The sequence below is a fragment of the Grammomys surdaster genome, unplaced genomic scaffold, assembly GCF_004785775.1.
Source record: "Grammomys surdaster isolate TR1022 unplaced genomic scaffold, NIH_TR_1.0 192, whole genome shotgun sequence".
NCBI lineage: Eukaryota > Metazoa > Chordata > Mammalia > Rodentia > Muridae > Grammomys > Grammomys surdaster.
In genome coordinates, this window is record NW_021604637.1 from 1,683,563 (window position 1) to 1,701,701 (window position 18,139).

Consider the following 18,139-nt stretch of genomic DNA (forward strand, 5'->3'; position numbering starts at 1 on the left):
TTCTTCATTCTTTAGACACACTTTGCCTCATTCATACTCCCTCACTAAGAAAACAGAGGAGTATTCTGATGTTTTCATCACAAACAGCAACTGACAAATACATCCCTCAGCAAGGAGCCTCAGATTTCAGACTTCCACCCAGAGGACGGCAACTCCACAGACTATCTGTCTCTCTGTCTCTGTCTCTCTGTGTGTGTGTGTGTGTGTGCGTGTGTGTGTGTGTGAAAGAGAGAGAGATGGGAGCTCATAGATTTCAGCAAACAGAACAGCCAATAATTCCTTTTTAGTTACCGTACAGGAGGCAGGGTATGGTGCTCAATTTGAAGCATCACCCTGAGGGAGATTTAGCCAAGAATGAAAATGTCTGGAGGAGGTAACCAGGCATGCCTGGAGACATCACAGGAACACAGCTCTCTCTCTCTCTCTCTCTCTCTCTCTCTCTCTCTCTCTCTCTCTCTCTCTCTCTCTCTCTCTCTGTGTGTGTGTGTGTGTGTGTGTGTGTGTGTGTGTGAGAGAGAGAGAGAGAGAGAGAGAGAGAGAGAGAGAAGGAGAGATTTTCACCATGTAGCCCTGCTGGACTGAAATTCCTATGTAGACCATGTAGACCTTGATTTGCAAAAACCTACCTACCTAATTCTGCCCAGGAGTGCAGGGATTAAAGGTGTGAGCCATCATTCCTAGACTGTGAGGAAGCAGTTTGGACAGGGAAGTCACCTTCTGAGAATTCCCACTTGTGATGCCCTTTCCTGCCCATTGGCTCAACTCCTTTTAAGCTTATCTCATTTTTCCACAGTTTAATTTTGACCAAAAGAAAAAAAAAAACTCAGTTGGGTGTAAATGAGATTTTTTTTTCAAATGTGATTATCTAATTAAGATCTTTCCCAGCCCCGAAAGCAAGAACTGTGAATACTCTACCTAAGAAGGCTTCCTTAATTTCAGTCTTGTCTGTCCGCCGGATAATTTTCACCACACAAATAACAGCCAAGGGTGTGAGGAAAGAAATTGCCTGGAAGAAACAATGAATAATCCCTCATGAGGACACTGATTTGCTTCAGATGTGCAATCCATAATTAGTCCCAGTTAACGTCAACTCACTAGTCAAATGACCTTCCTGAACTGACCTTAAACAAAGAAGGGCAATTTGGCTATGTGGAGCAAAAGCACAGACTGGGAAACCGGAGGTCTGATTGCAGGTTCTAATTGATTCGTAATTGCTAGGAGCCACATTTAAAGTGGGAGCCTTGAAGAGAGTAAAGAATAGTATATAATTATGATAGTTTATCAGCCCTGTGTGTGTGTGTGTGTGTGTGTGTGTGTGTGTGTTGGAGGAATGACTGTAGGCTTCCTAGCAACATGAGAAGGTGGGCCTTCTTGATGAGGGCCAATCAACTCATTCCCTTTTGGATTTCTTCTGTTGAATATTGATTTTTCCCCCTTCAAGTTAGAAGTGAGAGCCCCTTTATACAAATTCTTCCTTCCAACTTCACCTGGACATTGAACCTCTAGAAATGTTTGTAAGGGAGTTTCTAGATTGGATTAATCCAGGTAGGAAGACCCAACCTATCTATGGGCAGTAATATTCCCTGGGTAGGATCCTGTAGAGAATGACAAAGGAAAAGAGGCTGAATACAGTACTCATCTCTTCTTCTTCTTCTTCTTCTTCTTCTTCTTCTTCTTCTTCTTCTCTCTCTCTCTCTCTCTCTCTCTCTCTCTCTCTCTCTCTCTCCTTCCTGACTCAGACACAACATAATCAGCCACCTCCCACTTCTACAGACATGACTTTCCTATGCCCCCATCATGATAGACTGTATCCCCTCCAACTGTAAGCCAAAATAAACCCATTCTCCCTTAAGTTGCTTCTTCTCAGGTATTTGGTTGTAGCAACAAGGGAAGTAGCTAAGGTACCATTTACTCCTTTTCCTCTGTATGAATAAATACTCAGTGGAATGAAGCAGGTGGGGTCCACATGTAGCCAGACTCATCGCAAAGCACATATGAGGCAGTTTGAGTATCAGGACTATATAAGGCTCATGATGGCTCTGACAAGACTTCCTGTGTTCAGTGATGGGCCTGGGAACAGACAGCGTATGAATTACAAGGCCAGTTTTCTGTCTCTAATATGAAGTCTCTAACTTAGCTTTCCAAAATTATTAAGTTAGTTTTAATTACTGCTGCCACCAAGAGGAAAGGTATTTACTTAACTCTTCGTGTGAAACATCCCAGGATAGCAATGTCTGGACAGACTAAACACTGCACAAGTCAGCTAGTGAAGAGAAAGGGGGTGGTAACTATGGGCCATTTATGCCCCTACTTAGGAATTCTTTAACTGTGCTCTGATGAAATGCCACATTTCGAAGAGAAGCTTTCTGGTGTGACCAAGTCATCATGAATGGAATGCGTGAAAATAATCATGACCTTTCAAAACAGAGTCTTCTCATTTCAGACTAATGATTTTGGGTAATTGTCTTTGATTTCTGACTTCAGAGATGGTTTACAAGACACCAGAAGGCCTTCCTTCTTATTTGTCATCATGCCTTTGTGGTTTAGGGTTGTCCCCTTATCAGCTATGGCTCTGAGTGACATGGATTATTTGAAAATCAACTGATTAAGTCATTTGGAAGGCTCATATCTGAATAACTGTGGGACTTGCTGACATGCTAAGGATCTACTTGAATGACTGGTCCAGAGACTGAGGATCTTTTTTTTTAAAAAAAAAAAACAAAAACAAAAACAAAACATGGTTCTCAAACAGCCCTGATGCTGATGATTGAGAAACACATCTATTTCCACATTTAGATTCTGAAAACCAGTGTCTAGGGTATCACTTTCTAATAGCCAAGACCACAGTTAAAGCTTAAGAATCCCTTTTGTCTCCAAATGCAAACATCAAGCTCACCAGCCTAGTTGTTTTCCATCCTTTAAAGCCCTACATATAATTCATACCACAAGCTCCTGCAAAGAAGAGTGACCTTTAAGGACACAACAGCCAAATCAAACCTTAATAAAATAACATAGAACAAAAGAAAATATTAAGAGACAACCCTAATCAATATGCTTTCATATGTGTAGGCTGAAGAAATAAAACAAGTTAAATAGGAGTGGGAAAGACTTTCCCATGAGGCCCCAAAGACTGATAAAGAGGATTTTAGAGCAGGATGCTTTGGCCCAAATAGTGGATAGAGAATCAAGTGAGAAGCATGCAGGCTCACAGCCAAGAATCAGAATTAGGGGAGTTACTGATGGCAAAGGGCTTTCTTTAAGCATTGTTCCCTGATACAGATCTCTTATTCTTAGGTCTCTCTTCCCTCTGCCTCTGCCAAGACCAGCATTCATTGAAACCACTTTGCAACTTTCCTGAGTAGAATCAATTTAGAATTGTTTTATGACACTATGAAATTTCCACATAGGAACTCCTTATTGAGCCAGCACTAAGCACCCCAGAGGAAGGGCACAATTTTCGTACCTCAAGAGCTTCAGAAAAGGGGCGCAGCCTGACAGACCACAGAGCGCCATCTCTGGACAGAAGTATTTGTGTACAACTGAAGACTGTGATCTTCCCTATATCTTAACAACACTGGGACACTAGTCTCATGTCTTTGTCCTGACCATGTATGGTGGTTTGGTTGAAATGTCCTACAACAGCAGTTCTAAACCTTTGAGTTGTGACCATCAGAGAGCACATATTTCCAATGATCTTAGGAACCAAAACATTACTCAGGAACAAAATTACAATTATGAAGGAACAACAAAAATAGATTTATGGTTAGGGTTCCTAAGACCATTGAAAATGGGTGTTTTCCAATGGTCATGGCCCACAGGTTGAGAACCACTACCACAGGTAGTTTCAGGCATTTGTCTCCAGTTAGTGGCAACATCTGGGTAGGCTTAGAAGCTGTGCATGGAAGAGGTATGTCACTGGGGGCTTCCCGGCTCCAAAATCTGCACCTTGTTCCCAGCTCATTCTCCCTCCTTCCTGCTTGTGGCTTAAGATACAAGCTTTCAGCCTGCTGCTCTGATCACCCTGTGGGCTGCCACCCTTCCTCACTGTGATAGTGGTAGATTTTGATCCTTCTGGAACCATAAGCCCAAATAAATCCTTCTATATGTTGCATTATTTGTTGTATTTAACACAGCAACGGAAAAAGTAACAAATACAGCATGTATCTGCAACATCTTTGGAGGCAGAGAGCCCAATGCAGAGCAGAGACATATTTATATTTACCATCCCCTCCCCCTTGTCTCTTACCTGATGTCTCACCATACACCAAAATAAATACAACATGTACTCAAACTACACCCACAGAGTCCCAGGATCCCATTTGGGATTAAAGTATGTTCCACACAAGCCTACCTGATCCTGGTAGAGCGTGCTGGGGAGAGGAAGAAGGTTGTAAATAAGAAGGAACAGAAGTTTCCAGGCATCTTGCCCAAGCAGTGTATGACCACTGTCTCTAAGAGGAGTCCCACCTTGTATGCCCACCAGTGAATCTCACATAGGTTAGACCCTCAATGTCCTGGTTTTCTACTCCATCTAGAAATGGGTTCTGCCTCAGCACTGCTGCAAAGCACTGGACTGTCCCAGCTGTGTCCAGGAAGGGCATGACTTGGAGCAGCCTGCCTGTAAAGGGGCCGTGAGCACAGCAGGAATGTTTGAGGGGAGGCAAGCCCAAAGCATTCCAATGTCAGGATTCTCACTGGGGAGGAGGTCACCAAGGCTCACTTCTGTCGCGACACAGGGGCAAAGTGCCTAGAGCTCTGACACCTTACATAAAGGTGGGTGACGGAGCGATTTTAAAGAGGACTCCAGCACACAGACACCCAGCAAAGGTCCCACTTTGGGTAAACAATGGAAACCTGTCACCACGGAAAGGGTTGTCAAAGATTTAAAAGGGGACTGCAAATTAAACTGTCTATCACCAGCCAAGTTTGTCTGACTAGTTCCTGTCTTCCTTAAAAGCATCCCAGAATAGGAAACCCTCCTAGCAAATCATCCCAGTGACAGGAAGATTTTATCTGAGAGATAAAATCAGGTGTGCCCTGGGCAAAACCAGAAGAGACAAAGAGAATGAGTCTTGGGCGGATATTTCCTTGAGAGGCAAGGGGAAATTTTGTAGAACTCGCTTTTCAGTTTCCTAGTTAAGTCTAAATTGCTCTTCAAAGGTTTTCCAGCAAGGCTGAAGTTGCCAGCTGACATTTGTGTCTGTGCCTTTACTAGAATAGACGCCACATTGATTCAGCTCTGCATCCCTACTGCCTAACCCTGGACTTGGCTCATGGCAGATGCTTCATGCCTGCCTGGGTAGTGAGTCGTCGTCATCATCACCATCACCATCATCATCACCATCACCATCATCATCATCATCATCATCATCCTCATCATCAATCTGAAGGCATCCACCATCTGGTTCCACTCCTGCTTCCTCTGCCTCCTCACCCTATATATAACCCCCCAACTCGACTCTGACTCAGTGGGCCTCCAGGGCACTGTTCTCCCATTTTAGAGCTTTTATGTCTGCATTTTCTGTGTGTGACATGCTGGCACTATCTCTCCGTCTCACTCAGGTCTGAAAGGGGCCCACAGCATAATGACTTCTCAGTGTCCTGAGAAGGTCTGGTCTAGCTTCAAACAGTTACAAGACCTGGAAAACACTGTTTGGTTTTTTTTTTTTTTTCATCCTGAACTTGTTGAGCTGATGCAACATGGTGCTATCAGAGATTGAGAAGCATTAACCAAGATACCGTTTGGTATGTGATGAGCACAGGTACTGCCCTCAAGAAACAATGGCTGCTGTGCTCATTCATGGTGCTGGTGGTGATGAACATGGATAATGGATGATGGTGATGATGATGGTGATGATGATGGTGATGATGATGGTGATGATGATGGTGGTGATGACAATTGTAGTGATTTGAATAAGAATGCCCTCATAGACTCATATGTTTGAATGCTTGGCACACAGGAAATGGCACTATTGGGGGTGTGGCCTTGTTAGAGTAGGTGTGGCCTTGTTAGATAGAGGAAGTGTGTCACTGTGGAGGTGGGCTTTGAGATATCATATATGTTCAAGTCTGGCCAGTATGTCACACAGTCTCCTGCTGCCTGAGAATAAAGATGCAGAACTCTTGGCTCCTCCAGCACCATGTCTGCCTGTATGCTGCCATGCTTCCTGCCATGATGATAGTGGAACAAATCTCTGAAACTGTAATTCAGCTCCAACTAAATGTATTCCTTTATAAGAGTTGCCTTGGTCATGGTGTCTTTTCACACCAATAAAACTCTAAGACAATGATAAAGGTGATGAAGCCCACAGAAGTTTACCTGAATCTCGTCTCTGACCTTTCCAGATCCTATTTTATATCAGAGTATATGTGCAGGGTCCCTGAAGATATGTTTCACACCTGACCTGACTTCCTGGCCTCCATAGCCTTATGGTCTCCCCTAGCTACGCTGTGTTCTTTGGAACTATGCCCTGAATGCACAACACATTAACGGAGGGTACACCAAGCAGCATCCATAACCAACTGACATGGCCTGCACCAAGAGCAGGTGTTTAGCCATGCTCTGATAAATCCCACACACTCAGCAAGAGATGGTGACCTCCTTTGAATAACAGCACAGCCTCTGGCTAGGGGCTGGCTGCTTGGGAATGATGGGGATATGTTAAGTCAAGACTTGGTGCTTCTGAAAAGGATCCTTGGTCTGTCTCTCTGATCAACAAGAACACAGATTCATCATGGCAAAAAGAAGCTCTTGGCATTGGACAGTCCACCATAGCCACACCCGTCACTTGCACCAACGAACCACAGGCAAGTCAAGTGTGAGTTGGGGCTTTTCTGAGAATGTCACTACCATTTATTCTCCTTTGACTGCCTTTGACTCAATCACTAAATCTTTATGCTATTATTTTTCTGGTTACATTTGACCTGGGGATTTTGAACACACAAACACACATGCATGCTTGCTCACACATGCATACTCATGATTTATGACTTGAGGAGCACACCATGCTTTTCTGACTGTGGCAAGCACACCATGGCACGTGTGTATGTGTGCATAACACACATATACACACACACACACATACGATAAACAAATGAGTATAATTTGAGCTTCCAAGAGGGACTGGCCTAGATTAGATATCAGTGAGACTATGTTCTCCAGTCAAAATTCTCCTGAAGACACTGGGAAAGCCTTTGAGGGCCCAAAGCTGACAAAGAATAGCTCATATTAAGCTCTTAATAATGTTTAGGAGAACAAATCTAATTATGGGATGACAAAGTATTTTCCACCTTTGAGTTTTGGGTATTTTAAATGGTGCTTCTGCTCTCCTGTTGCTCTTGTGAACTGCACTGAACTTGTAGCTGAAAGCATGTCCTTCATCAACCACTATTAACGAAGTAAAAGGTTGAACTTGTTTCTTTTTAAGATTAGAGATCGAGCCAGTGCATGGAGCCAAACATACTTCATGTCTCCAAAAATCGTGGCACTGGATGACCTTTTTGCATCTCATCCCAAGCACTGGCACTATGCAAATTGTTTCAGCCCACTTGTGTCTGTAGCTAGAACATTTGTGGTGTCTGCATTTAGTCTTCAAAACAATCCATTGTTCATAAATCTAGGCTGAAGCCTCAAATTTCTCTTGGTGTCCTGTATGCACATTCATCTCCAAATTGTATTTTATGGCACATGAAATGCAAAGCCCTGGGAAGAATGGGTCTGAGTGATAAACAGATGTTTTCCCCTAATTGTGCTGTGAAGTCATTAGCCACACACTGGTTCGTTCATATCTAGGATTTATTGAGTTAGAATAGAATTGGAAACGAATCTTATTGTAATACGTGAGTATTTATTATGCCCTATTGCCAACCAACCTTAATATTTCACTTTCTCTAAGATTTACAGAAACCTATTTTCTTTTTTCAAGCTGAAACATAATTATGGAAGCAACTGTAATAGCACTTCACTGTCCACACAGGGTAGCAGCCATTTTCATAATACCTGACTGTCCACACAGGGTAGCAGCCATCTTCATTTGCAGATATGGATATCTTTCTAACCATTATTACTTAAAACACTTTCCTCTGTGAAATAACGGTATTTCTTTCAAATAGTCCAATGTGTATTGTGAATGTTCTGGAACAGTCACCGTAGTCCCTAGAAGCACAGACATAGTGATGGGTCAAAAAGAATCATCTTTCACTACTAGGCAGCCCATCAGAAAGTTTTGTTATTTTTTTCCAGTGGAGGGAGCACATGACTGTTTCCTCGGCTACAGAAAGGCTCACTGTCAATGCTGCAAGAGTAACAGCATTAACAAGGAGTTCCTGGCTCTCTGGAACATCCAAGGAAGTCTCAAGGAGGACAGCTGAGCTCCATAGTTGGTTACCCAGATCAGACACTGATGCCGACTAACTGTGTGGCATTAGGAAATTTTCCTCATTTCTCTGGGATGCACTTCTAACCCTGCACGTGGTGGATAGTAATAATCCCTTCCTCTCTGAAATAGTTTGGGACCATATGAGGAATCTTTCATATGCACTGTCACACAGGGATGGAAAAGTACAAGGCTATCATTGCCAAGTGGTAAGAAAAGGAGCGAAAAGTAACCCCACTCTGTCGCTTGACGAGTGTTTTCTCATCCATTCTAGGAGAGAGGCACAGATAACATCTAGTGGTTGATATTGGGTAGGCTTTTGTTGTTTGTTTGTACATGTGTATATGTCTGTTGGCATGTATGTGGGGACATGTGTGTGTATGTAGCATGTATAGAGGTCACTAATTGAAATCAAATGCCTTCCTCAATGGTGCACCACCCTACATATTGAGGCAAGGTCTCACACTTGAACTTAGAGCTTAGTGATTTGGCTAGTCCAACTAGCACACTTGCCAAGACTCACCTGCCATGTGCTGGGATTACAGGCTGGTCATCACATCCACTCAGCATTTACATGGGTTCGGGGATCTGACCTCCAGTCCTCACTTGAGTGACAAGCATTTTACCTAATGAGCCACTCCTCAACCTACCAAAGGTCGTCTTATCACCAGACAAGCGGTTTGCAGAGCTCTCTGGATTGCCTAAGTTAGAAAATTTCAGGCTTATCCTGAAAGGAGAAGGGATGGGGAATTCTTGTCACTAGCTTCCAGTCTGTCTTTACTACACTGTCACTATGCAGAAACATTCAGCTTACCTCAGGTAGGTAAGTCCCCTCTGTTTCTAAAGTGTTGGACAGTCACAGTCTCTCAAGTGGGCAATCAGTGCTGGCGGGACCTGGAAGCAGGTTTCAATTGGATGGGACACCTTCCTCTTTATTTAAAGCTGACTACTATCTTCACCTAGAATAGCAAAGGTCAAAGCCTATTTGGTGTGTAGATGGGATTGTGAACACATTGGCCACCAAACCATTGTACTTACAAACATGAGGCGGGTAGGTATGTTGTCTGACTGCACCAAAGGGTTTTTATAGAGCCAGATCTCTTCCGGCTGGATGACTCTCTGGAATGGATCCAAAAACTCTGTAAAACTGAAACAAAACAGAGAAAAGGACATATGACAGCTGAGCACTCAGGGGCCATGGAAAAGGCTTCCCAGGGGAAACCACAGTTTGCATGCCCCCAGAAGAATCTTCCCAACTTCTGGGAAGGGGAGAAACAGGGAGCCTCTAGTGATGATCCTCAGCCAGTTCCAAGCAGAGAGAGAAAAGACAATACCGAGACTCCTGTCACCTGTGGCAGCAAAGACTCATTCCCTGGCTAAGGAGACAGCCAGGAAACAGCTTTACAAAGACTCTAAGAACTCAGGCTCCTAACGTGGGCTGAAAGCTCAAGTACCACGAAGCAGCTGAGGTGAGGTCAGGGTCAGGCAATGAGCACAGTGTCTGAGAACAAAGGTCTGACACAGGAATGGAGACTCAGCAGGTTCCCTCAACTTAACAAGGGGGGCAGAAAGTGTCCTGCCCTCCGTCCTGATGCCCAGATGAGGTCATGTTGCTGCCACTCGCCCCACTAAGGGGCAGAGGAAGGATGAGGAGATGAGGCAATGGGATGTTTTGACTCTGCTAGTGGGCTAGCTCTAGGCATCTTCACTCTTCATCTTTTTACCCTCTGAGAGCTACTCCTGTCATGGGAATCCAGCACACCCCCAGCCTGGGCTATCTCTTCATTAGTTGGACAACCAAAAGCAATCCTTAAATGAAAAGTGGTGGGAGATGGGAGACAGGCAATATTATGAGTTTATGGTATCAGACTTCGGCCAACAGTCTTTGCCCAGCATCTCCAGCCTCATTTCTACCTAAATTTCATTCAGAATGGTTTCAAGCATGAATGGCTAGGAGCCAGAGCATCAAGAGGTTCCAGTCTTCCACTGCCAGACTGAGGAATTTTGATTCAGAGCCAAAAGGATCTAGCAACTTTGGTCTTCCCATAGCCACCCTTAGTTTAGTCATGGATCCAGAAATTCTCCCTGTCTGAGGAAAAAAAAAAAAAAAAAAAAAGACAGTCACCCAAGAGCCAGGTCTTAGAAGAAAAGAATTGGGGACCTTGCAACCTCACTATGCATCCTAAACTTGGGTGTCATATGACCTTGGTCTGTCTGCACATTCATGCACATTTTCAGCAGTGACCATACAAGACAGTAAGCTGAGGGCCTCCTAGGATGGCTGACCCACTCGGAGGCCTTGATACTGCCGGACTTAACATACACTCTGAGCAGCTTCACAGTAATACCATCAAACAGACCAGCCTCCCAGTGAATTCTATTGTGCATCTGTAAGAACCCATAATCACCCATGTCTGTTTCTACATGCCTTCCTAGCCTTCCTTCTGTTCTCTCTTCTCTGCGCCCTCACCTCTAACTGTGGGTAGGGTCTTAAATGCTAAGAATCTGTGTATTTAAGAATTCCAAAAAATAGAGGTGTCTTTGACAGCTTTGCTTAGCCCTGTGACCACAGCACCTCCACCTGAAACGAAAGAGTCACCTGGGAAATATTTGCAAGTATAGTAATTGTCATAGAGAACAGGCAAGCCCTCACCAGAATGTGTCTATTGTAGAACTGGACCCAAAGTGCATCGAGAATCTGGTCTGCAAAACTGCTATGGGCCCTGTGTACTTTCTCCAAAGCAAGGATATGGTGAGCACTTCCCTGGGCTTCAGAAAACTGCTCCGTGGCACAGTCTTCCCATGAAGCTGCTCTGTGCCACTTAGTACAACACTGCCCTTTGTGGGGCTGCAGTGTGCACCTGCAATGGGGCAGCTTGGAACTAAGTCAGAGGCCACAATGGAGATGGGTGAGGATCTTCTAGAGACTTGCTAGCCAGATGTATAAACAGTATGGTTAGGGCCTGGGGGTGTGGATTTTAAACCATTCTCCAGGTGCCGTGCTCCAGCTCTGACCCTAGTAATCCCTTTTAAGGGTCCTGTACTTTTGACTCCAAGAAACTTGATGACTTAATTTTCTTGATTGACAATCCTGGAGTTTCAATCCAGCCATAGCTGCGTGGTGCACAGAAAGCACTTTCCTTAATTTCTCTCTCTGATCCTCAGTTTCCTTGTCTGTGAATTGAACATATTTTTAAAAGCCGGAATGGAAATTAAACTGAAAGAACACACATGGAACATGGGGATGAAGCTTGCTGGGTAGATACTTGCCTGGCATGCACGAGGCAGCAGGGCCCATTCCCAGCGCTATATAAAGGTTGTATGGTTGTGCACACCTTTAGTCCCAGCATTTAGAGAATGGAAGAAGGAGAATGAGTTCATGTAAGGCCTGGGCTCTGTATGAGAGAGGGGAGAAGAGAAAGGAAAAGAGGGATAGAGGGAAAAGGAAATGGAAGGGGATAAAGAAGTAAAAGAATGGGAGGGAAAAGGAGGGGAAGGGAAGGGAAGGGAAGGGAAGGGAAGGAGGGTTTTGAAATACATTGAACACCCAACTAAACATGGGCAGAAAAACTAGTATTTTTCTCATTTACCATCACACTCCAGTCTCCAGTGTGTGTTTTCACCAGTCTTTAGTATATTCTTTGAGTGCGTCACAGCCTGATCCCTGCCTCCAGGTGTTTTAAAAGCACTTTAGATGAAATGAAACGCAATAAAGTTTGTCTAAAAGATGTTTTTATGCCACATAGGCTGCTCATGATAGCTAAACCTTCTAGGATATCCTGATCACTGTGACTCTACAATTAAGCCATCTAAAAATACTTGATTTAGCTCATGAGATTGTAGCTCAGGAAATTCTGTGGGTCCAGTTGAAGAGTTTTTGCTTACATGTTTTCCTTCGATAACTTAGAACATTGGCTGAGACTGTAGTTCACTGAGTGCTGCACTAGGCATTATCAAGATGGCCGCTCACTGCCGGCAGCCTGGCTGGAGCTGAGCTGGAGAACTGACACATTCCCCCCAGTCCCCGGGTACGGAGAATTTCATCCTGCAACCCAAGGGAAGCAGACCAAAGCAAATGGCTTCCCCTGGTCAAGCCTTGAGAGTCACATAATGCCATTTTCATACTTTGGATGTGCACAATTCCCAAGGGCTCATACGTTTGAATACTTGGTTTCTAGGAGGTGCTACTGTTTTGGAAGGCTGTGGACCCTTTAGGAAGTAGAACCTTGCTGGAGGAAATGGGTCACTTGACATTTATAGGCCAACCCTGTTTCCTGTGCTCAGTTTCCTAATCAGTCCAAATGTAAATGAGCAGCCTTAGCTACCACAGCAAAGGGCTGCTTCTGTCTTCCCTGCCGTGGTGGACTGTATCTTCCAACCACGAGTCAGAAAAAATCCTTCATCCCTTAAGGGGTTTTTTTTGGTCAAGTATTCGGTTACAATGAGAAGACTAGTGAAAGCAGTCAGTGTGATCACACTACGGGTGAGTCTTAAAGTCTTCAAGGAAGGGAAACAGACGCCTTCCCTTGACAGATATAGTGAGTCTTAACTACAAAAAAGCAGGTGGTACAGAATATGGCTTCAGCCACCACTGAGACACCATCTGCCTTCCACAGGGTGGCACTAACTGTAATAGCGCACAGCCCGCTGTCAGAGACCCCAGAATCTTGACTTCCATTTCTTCCTCACAAAGCAGGCTATGGGGCCAGGACACTTAGACACATCACTGAGAAATTTCTTTCCCACTGTCTCTGTGTCCTGGAATCCTCACTGTGTGTCTCTGTCTTTGTGTGTCTGTCTCTTTCTGTCTGTCTTTCTCTTGGTCTCTGTCTCCTGCCTCTGGTGGTGTTAATGTATTTATGCATGCTTGTTAGTGGAGGTCAGAGGTCAACTGCTCTCATGTATTGTTCCTCATATGTTGTCCCCTTGTTTTTTGACACGGGGTCTCTCAATGAGACTTGGAATGCCCACTAGGCTAGGCTGCCTGCAGCAAGCTCTGGGGATTTACCCTTTCTGCTTCTCAAGCATGGGGATTATATGTGCATGTCCCTGTGCCCTTCTTCTTAAGAGGATGCTGGGCTTGGACACATGTCCTCATACTTTCATGACAAACACTTTACTCAAGTTATGTCCCCAGTCTAAAGGTTTTACTTCCTAAAGGTCAGGTGCAATTTTTCTAAAATGTTGCCAAATACTGAGACTTTTGAACAATCCTTCACTGTATCCTGAGTTGCTATAGCAAAAAACCCCACATCTATCAGGCAAATCATATCCTCTGGGAACAATAGTACTAAGAAAGATAGATGTCCCTTCTCCAGCCACTGGCGTCTGCCTCAGAGAGTCCAGACAGGAAGGCAGCTGCTCAGAGGACCTGGGGCTTATAAAAGCAAATAGGGTCAGAAGAGGGCATGCAGAGGATAGAAAACACTGGAGACATTAACAGAGCTTCTGAGGGAGGGCATACTGAGCTCTAGAAGCATCCTTGGAAGTAGGCTATAAAGCTAGAAGTAGAAACTCAGGTTCTGTTCTGGGGCTGGGAAGATCATTCAGTCAGGAAGGTGTGTACTACACAACCATGGAGACCAGAGTTCGATCCCCATATCCTACATAAAAAAGCAAGGCACGGGAGAGGGCATCCATAATTCCATCACTGAGTAAGCTCAAGACAGGAGGATCCATGGAGCTCAGTAACCAGCCATCTTAGCCTACCTATATGTTCCAGAAGAGTGACAGTCTCTGTCACAAGAAATAATAATAAATAACCAAAGTTGATGGTTATCTGAGAACAATGGACTCTAAGAAAAAACAGAGCGATCCATTGGCCTCCACATGCAACTGCCCACACAAAGTGTACCTGCACATACAATAACATTCACACACACACACACACACACACACACACACACACACACACACACTGTGAGATGTGGAGCTGTGAGGTACTGTCTCTAGTTACCACTACACTAGGGCTTACTCCACAGTGAGGACATCCAGTAGAATGTTGGGTCATAAGATCCCATACTTTAATGTGTCCAGGAGACATACAGGGGTCTTGTGATTACAGATCCAGGAACAAAGATGATTGGGAACTGGTGTTTTTAGCAAGCTTATTTCCTGATGATGGTATGACATTTATCTGTAGATCAAAGCATGAGCACTAAGGGCTCATGACCTGGGGAGTCTGTCTCAACTTCAGACCTGCAACCTGAACCTTCACTTAGCAAATCTCAGGGGATTAGTGTGCTTGCTATGCATTGAGACAGGATGTTCTCGGTAAAACCCAGTGCCTTCTAACTCTGGCTATTGGAGAACCAGGTTGGATGATTTGTACTATTATTTTTCTGTCAACAGAATCCCTGTAAAGTTACTCAGATTATTTTAGAGGAAATTTCGTGTCATTTTAATTATAAAACCAGCATGCCCTCCAACACACCTGCTAAGCTTCAAAATAAACACAATAGAATTGGAGGGCTGATGACTAGTCCTCTTCAGTGACCATGGTCTCTGAAGAGAACTCTGTCTTCTCTAAGAAGGGAAAGAAAAAGTGGCCAAAGAGGACCTCCCATAGAGGGTGGAAGAGAAGAGGGATGCCACCGAACTTCTCCACTGTGAGGAAGGCCATACTCATGTCTAATTACACTCATCCCTCAAAGCCTCGAATAGCATTTCAAACCCCACTTGTGTCAAAAAGAAATTAAATAGGGAGAAAACATAAAAATCAACATTGGACACTCAAAGACTCAATAATATGGGTTATTCTACCTGAAGGAAAATGGCTCTAGCCTCATCAGCAATGTCAGCATCAACAGCATGGTGATCACATCCTTAGATTTGCAAGAAAAGGATGAAGAACATGGGGGCAACTTTTTGACCCCAGGAGGTGTATAAAATTATTTAGTTTACTTTTATTTCGAATTAATATAACACAGATGACAACATCTTAATGCCCCAAAGCTCTGCCAGGGCCAGCCATCAGACAAAGGATGGGACCAGGATAGGCCTCCATTTTGAATGCCACTTCCCTGGCTCAGTTGGAACAATGATCTGAAGTAAGCATGTGTGTAAAACGGTGGGCCTCTGCACCCAGATGGCATGGATCAGTGCCTATATCTTCACTGTGCACCACAGTAATCTTTATGCTAGAATAAGATTCCTAAAGCTTCCTTAAGTCTGCTGGCAAAAAAAAAAAATGAACAGAAAGGGAAGACTCCTGTACCAGAAGGAAGTGCAGAAATCCAGCAGGTCATGGGGGTCAGTTACTTATCTCTTCCAAGAAAACAGAGTTATACAGTAAGACTGGTTAGATACAGTTGCAACATTATGTTTATTGTCCCCGATAAGCCCAGGATCCGCAATGAGTATCAATCTAACCTTCAGATAATGAAGTCTCCCTTCACTGTAAGCATGCATAAGCTGTTAACTACTGTCAACCTCTGTTCACTCAAAAATAAAATGTCTGAACTATGCAAGTCAAGATGTTTCTACTACTGTTACAAAAGTAAACAGATACTATTAAAGGCTAAAATAAATGTGCAAATGTATTATTTTCTTTCATGAAAACTGACTGTCAAAAATCAAGTGACTTGCTGGGCAAAAACTGAAGCATGCTCTGGTTTCCCTGCTGCCTGAGAGAGACCGTTCTCTGAGTCTATACATGTTTTACTTTCTTCTTGGCAAAGGGGAATGGTTTTCCTTAGCTTCTCATGACAATTTGAAGAGCACAGAAAATATACAGAATATGTTTTTACAGATACGATCCTAATCTTATACTCAGAAATTCTCTCCTTGATTCATGCACAGTTCATGCACAGAGTATTTGTTGAAATTTCCCATAAGTACATCTCTCTCACACACACATACACATATACAGGATGCACAAATCCAAATTCATTAAAGCTGATTTAAGGGAGAGGGAAGCATGCAAAAGCATGCAATGTTTTAAGATGCAGAGAATCTGCTACCATTTACTGAGGTAGAAAAGAGACAGATGAGCTAATGACAACAAATGAAAAACAGGCAAAACCCTAAGACAGAAAAAAAGTGAGGTCAATGACAGGTGACAGAAACCAAACACCATTTCCTCTGGGTAGACTGTCACCTATCCTCCTACACCACCACTGTCAGCTCTCTAAGCTCTTCTAAAGGTTGGCCACCTGTAGAGGATCCCAGATGAGGCCAAAGTCTAGACAGGCACAAGATGTGTCCCTAATCTCACAACCTCACATCTACTCATTCCTCTCTCTCTCCCCTCTCTCTCTCTCCTCTCTCTCTCTCTCTCTCTCTCTCTCTCTCTCTCTCTCTCTCTCTCTGTCTCTCTCTCTGTCTCTCTCTCTGTCTCTCTCTCTCTCACACACACACACACACACACATACATACACACACACACCAGCACACAAGACAGGTCCATTCCCTGGTTCCTCAGGGATATTTCATTGAGTATGACAACAGATCAGCCCAAAGCTGGGAACCAGAAGAACAGCCCATTTCAATAAATCACTAGTAGAACTTAGAAATAGCATATTCCAGACCAAGGAATACTAATGCCTCTTCAAACACAAATTATCAAAGCTCTCTCTCCCTATCAGCCAATAAACACATAGACTTCCCAATGTTTGTCCACTCCCAAGAAAAGTGGATGCTTAAAGATAGTAAGAATCATACACTTAGAAGGAATTCCTCCATCCTTTCCCTGCCCATTAATTTCTACTCCAATTATGCAGAAATATGAGCTTGCCAGATCATTAACTTGGTCTAAATCTCTGACTCAACACTTATCTGTTGGGTAGCATGAGAATAGTCATTTAACCTTTTCTGAGATTCCACATCCTGCAGGCTTAGAGTTTTCAAAACCTACTACACTTGGGGTTCTTAAACGCTTCAACCTCCCTTCTAGCCAATCAATCAGAGGTAGAGGCGGAAGAAGGTTAATAGGAAAAGGGGGTTATGGACCTGTTTAGAAGTAGTTCCTTGGGGTAATTTTCCCTCTTCATTGTCCAGAAACCAGCAGTTCAGTTCCATAGTAAACACTAAACATGAACCAGTAGTGGCTGCTCCATCCAACAGAAACAGCAAGGCTCCCCCAAATCGGCACAAGTCAACTGAAGTGGCTAGAATCAGCCAGGATAGCACAAGACGTTCTTTGGTGCCTTTCTCTCTATGAAGTGAAGACCAGCAAAAACCAGCAGAGACCAGTGAAAACCAATGAATACCAGTGAAGACGCCAAGTGTTGCATAGCGTAGCATGCAAAAGCATCCTCTCATTGTTTGAGGGGTTCCATTTATATTCTTTCTAAACATCACATGCCCTTTCACAAGATAGCTTCCAGAAAAACATGTGACACAATTGAGTTGTTAAGAAACCAGAAATTTCTACTTCAACATTCCCCTCAATCCTCAAGAGACCTCAACTTCCATGGCCACAGTGAATATTTTATTCATAGCAATAAATGTTAGGGTGTGGACTGGACTCTTAAAATTCCCAGTGTGAACAGTAGTGATTTCCATGGGAGGACAACTGGGTTTGAGACTGGCCTCCTTCTTTAAGGTCCTCCTGAAGACAATAGGAAAGGGACTCAGAAAGAAGAATGGTAACAGCCACCACTTGACTTTGGCCACTTAGTGAGCCAAGAGTGTCCTGGAAATCTGTTTTCAAACCTTGAGATCTTTAAGGGAAAGACCAATGCATGCTAAAAGGGCTTTTCAGGTGAAAGCCAACACTGAAACCTGTTTCCTAATTGTGAGATTGACTCTTGCTCTCCAGTGGG

The 18,139-nt window shown here is 43.8% G+C and overlaps 1 protein-coding gene across 2 annotated transcripts in view; it reads right to left on the reverse strand.

Annotated features, from left to right (window-relative positions):
• Nucleotides 1-18,139, reverse strand: part of Plpp4 (phospholipid phosphatase 4) — a 123,443-nt gene that overhangs the window by 66,754 nt on the left and 38,550 nt on the right. Inside the window, exons 2-3 of one of the 2 annotated variants that reach the window (XM_028769446.1) lie at nucleotides 9,414-9,522; nucleotides 916-1,006 (exon numbers count right to left, since the gene is read on the reverse strand). In XM_028769446.1, the coding sequence (XP_028625279.1) occupies nucleotides 916-1,006; nucleotides 9,414-9,522 (200 nt within the window). The remainder of the gene's footprint in view (nucleotides 1-915; nucleotides 1,007-9,413; nucleotides 9,523-18,139) is intronic. The other variant, XM_028769447.1, reaches the window with a different exon arrangement.